Source organism: Pteropus alecto, unplaced genomic scaffold, assembly GCF_000325575.1.
Source record: "Pteropus alecto unplaced genomic scaffold, ASM32557v1 scaffold280, whole genome shotgun sequence".
Classification (NCBI taxonomy): Eukaryota; Metazoa; Chordata; class Mammalia; order Chiroptera; family Pteropodidae; genus Pteropus; species Pteropus alecto.
The window spans coordinates 149,074-153,171 of NW_006430057.1; the positions used below are offsets into that span (position 1 = coordinate 149,074).

The window sequence follows — 4,098 nt, forward strand, 5'->3', positions numbered from 1 at the left end:
AAAAAAAAAAAAAAAAGAAAGAAAAAGAAAAAGAAAAAAGAAACTAACAGTATTTGGAGAAACTGGGAAAATATATTTTTATAATCTTGAGAAGGAAAGTCAGTTGTAAGCAAGATATAAAGCCCAAAATCTGGAATGAATATCAGAATTAAAAACTACTATCTGCTAAAAGACATCATATGTGGTAAAAACAAACAAGAGACTGGGGAAAATATTTGTACATATATAAGAGACAAAAGGTTAATATCCATAATATATAAAGAAATCCTATAAGTCAAAAAGAAAAAGAGAACAGAACAAACAAAATGTAGAGGCAAACAGTCCAAAGAACAAGAAATACAAATGATCATTAAATATGTAAAAGGCTGTTCAACCTCACTAGTAGACAAGAAAATGCAAATTAAATTAGCACTCTAAGACCTTTGGCAAAACATTACCAGAACCCACCTCTATCCTGACAGATGTCTAGCATCGGAGCCATCTTACCTTTGACACATAGTAACGATTAACTCCAGAGACGCGCCTATCTCTTTCCATCAAAGTCCACTGATGTGAATAATAGGCAACCCTTTTTTCCTACAATCAAAAGAAATCATTATTGCAGTTTTAAAATGAGTGACCCAACAGAGAATTTTGGAACTTTAATAAGTAACGTTCTAGAAAAGTGGAATCATCACTGAAAAACCAAATTAACAATGTAAATCCAGAATCCTAAATAAAATCAGACCACTAAACTTCAGAATTAAGATGGTAACCATGACTTTTACAATTTCTATTTTAATCAGTGTCATCCTCCTCCTCCCCCTTTTAAAGACATGACTACTTGTTTTCTTTGGGGACTCTAATGACATGAAAACAACAGCGGTAGATCACACGTGAAGGACAATCACAAAACCAAAACGCAAATACGTTTATACTCTATACTCTAGCGATGATGTGAAGGACTAGAAACAGGGGTAAATGACAATGATGAAAAACAGGATATTGTGGTAAATTCCTGAAAGCTCACAAGAGAAAGTGGGGGGTAAAAAATATCAAGGTAAAAACCTCATTAAGGGTGAGGAAGGAGTAAAGAACGAGAAGCCACAAAGATGTGAATGCGAGGAGTTAAAACAAAAATCGAGCAAGAAAGGAGACTAGAAGTCGGAGGGAGTAGGGACAAAAATGACACCTCCCTCCTCTGCCTAGGAGCTTGGACCTACCTCTAGTACTCTCCTACCTTTCTAGCCCCAAAATCTTGACTCGACCCTCTGGCCCACTCTTCTCCACCCAGCAACTAACTGTTTCTTGCTAGAGAAGAATGTGGTTTCTGTCTGGCTTCATTCCGCAAGCTTCTGCTTTCAGGAAAAATGAAAAAAGGGGAGGGCCGACCTTCTCCACCTTGGACAGAGGTTCCGGATGCTAATGGCCTCCCTACCCCACCACCCACTGCGTCACAGCGGTCCGCGGAGTCAGCCGGCGGGCCGTAGAAGCCGTCTTACCTTGCCCCCGTTGGTGAACCTGTGGATGTGCGCAGTGGCTACCCCGGGAATGAGTAAGCACACGCCCATGACGGCGATTCCGGGGAGAATCTCGAACCACATCGCGGCCGCGTTACCAGGGTCAAACAATACCTCCCAGGCCCCTTAAAAGTGACCTGGATTCGGTCCCTTCCCGGTAAGCCCCGCGGCAGCTGGGCGGGGTTACGTAAGGCTCCGCAGGAAACGACGGGTTCCCGCAGGACTCAAGAGTGGCGCGCGCTCGTACTCGCGCTCTCTCTCGCCATCGTGCTCTTGCAACCCCATGCTCCTGCAGTCCTCTTTCCGCAGCCCATCTTGCTCCTGACTCTCAGCCAAGCGCACGACGTTCAGTGACGTGAAGAGACCCCACGCGATCCAGAACACTGCATCTGTTTCGGAGCTCGGGACTCGAGAATGGCAGAGAAACTTTCTCCAGGAAAGGGGACAGACCAGGTATGCACCTTCCTGTTCAAAAAGCCTGGGCGAAAAGGAGCTGCAGGCCGCAGGAAGCGCCCAGTCTGCGACCAAGGGCCCAGAGACAGCAGCAGCAGCAGTGACGAAGGCAGCACTGTGGTTCGTCCGGAAAAGAAGCGGGCGCCCCACAACCCGATGATACAGAAGACTCGTAGCAGTGGTAAACAGAAGGCGGCTTACCGCGACTTGAGTAGTGAGGAGGAGGTGGAGGAGAAAGAGGAGAATGGGCCGGAGAGCCTTGGTGTGGTCTACAAGTCTACCCGCTCAGCGAAACCTGTGGGGCCAGAAGATATGGGGGCGACTGCGGTCTACGAGCTAGACACAGAGAAGGAGCGTGACGCACAAGCCATCTTCGAACGCAGCCAGAAGATCCAGGAGGAGCTGAGGGGCAAGGAAGATGACAAGATCTATCGGGGAATCAATAACTATCAGAAATACATGAAGCCCAAGGATACGTCTATGGGCAATGCTTCCTCTGGAATGGTGCGGAAGGGCCCCATCCGAGCTCCCGAGCATCTCCGTGCCACCGTGCGCTGGGATTACCAGCCCGACATTTGTAAGGACTACAAAGAAACTGGCTTTTGCGGCTTCGGAGACAGCTGCAAATTCCTCCATGACCGTTCAGATTACAAACATGGGTGGCAGATCGAACGTGAGCTCGATGAGGGTCGCTATGGTGTCTATGAGGACGAAAACTATGAAGTAGGAAGCGATGATGAGGAACTACCATTCAAGTGTTTCATCTGTCGCCAGACCTTCCAAAACCCAGTTGTCACCAAGTGCAGGCATTATTTCTGCGAGAGCTGTGCACTGCAGCATTTCCGCACCACGCCACGCTGCTATGTCTGTGACCAGCAGACCAATGGCGTCTTCAATCCAGCGAAAGAATTGATTTCTAAATTGGGGAAACGTCGAGCTGCAGAAGATGGTGGGACTTCTGATTTGCCAGAAGATGCCGATGAGGGTCCAATTCCCATTACATAGTTTCCCCATTATTCTCCAATCTCAAAATAAATATTTTAGAAATTTTAATTTGTGTCCTTCCTTTCTAGGGAAAGTGACAGAGGAAAAGGCAGATGGTGAAGTAGGGTCCTGGATAGATGGCTTGTAGAAGCATCGAGGTAGGTATAATCTGGATTTTTACCTGATACAAATGCTGCCTGTGTGTGACTTTTCAGAACCCTTTGGCATAAATTACAAGAATGGGAGAAGTTCGAGAAAGGAGCTAGAATTTGCTTGAAGTAACCAAAGCTGTAATGAAAGAAATGAACCTATTTATTATTATCACATTTCTGTATCACTTAATTTACAAAAGTACTTTCATGCATTTTCTCTATTGGGAGCCTGTGCTACTTCAAAAAACATTCCAGCCACAGTGTAAGGTGGGGTGGCATGTGAGTGGGAGAATTAGGTTGAGGGACTGATAGCTAGTATTACAGCGTACATGTATGGAAAATAGTCCTGGCTCTCTTTGAAGTACCTATAGTAACCCCCTTTCCACGGATGATCGAAATGATCTATGCTGTGCTGTCTATGATAGCTGCTGGCTTCTTGTGGCTGTTGAGCACTGGAAATGTGGCTGGTAGCCACCATATTGGTCACTACAGTTCAGAACCTGCAGAGGGCCAAAATCTAGTATTTTATAATCCATTGCTTGAAACTATCTGTGTCCTCACAGACCCTGCAATATAGCTGATCATGTCCTATTAAAGTTAATTCATGTACCTGTCTTCCCAGCTAGTTTGTGAACTCCTCAGTGACTAGCCCAGTGCTTGGCATATAATCAGCACTTAATAAACCCAGAGAGATTTCAAAAGGGATATCGGGGCCAAAGCCTTGAATCCAAGATGAGGAGCTTTGACCAAATTCTGTAGGTAATGGGGAGATAGCAGAGTTTGAGGGAAGGGAACACAATCAGACTTTTTAAATGTTAACATGATTGCAGGCTATCAGATTGCAGGGAGAGGGATGATAAGAGGCAGGGAGGCCAGTTAGGCCAAATGATTAGTAAATTTTTATTGATCAGGCTAGAATTTGAGCTAATCCCAGGAAACAGATGCAAGAATAAATGGTGAGTTAGGTTTGTTTGTTTTTTTTTTAATTTGTATTCATTAATCAATTTAAA

At 45.0% G+C, this 4,098-nt stretch overlaps 2 protein-coding genes across 4 annotated transcripts in view; one reads left to right on the plus strand and one right to left on the minus strand.

Annotated features, from left to right (window-relative positions):
• The window catches only part of NDUFA1 (NADH:ubiquinone oxidoreductase subunit A1), a 4,244-nt gene extending 2,566 nt beyond the window's left edge, over positions 1–1,678 (minus strand). Inside the window, exons 1-2 of the mRNA XM_006904685.3 lie at positions 1,482–1,678; positions 487–576 (exon numbers count right to left, since the gene is read on the minus strand). Of these exons, the coding sequence (XP_006904747.1) occupies positions 487–576; positions 1,482–1,583 (192 nt within the window). The 5' untranslated portion in view covers positions 1,584–1,678. The remainder of the gene's footprint in view (positions 1–486; positions 577–1,481) is intronic.
• A 52-nt stretch (positions 1,679–1,730) lies between these two features.
• The window catches only part of RNF113A (ring finger protein 113A), a 33,292-nt gene continuing 30,924 nt past the window's right edge, over positions 1,731–4,098 (plus strand). The window contains exons 1-2 of one of the 3 annotated variants that reach the window (XM_006904684.3): positions 1,733–2,901; positions 3,026–3,085. In XM_006904684.3, coding sequence (XP_006904746.2) covers positions 1,914–2,901; positions 3,026–3,084 — 1,047 coding nt within the window. In that variant the 5' untranslated portion in view covers positions 1,733–1,913 and the 3' untranslated portion in view covers position 3,085. Of the gene's footprint in view, positions 2,902–3,025; positions 3,086–4,098 lie in introns of those variants that run through there. The other 2 variants (XM_025046053.1, XM_015589445.2) reach the window with 2 other exon arrangements.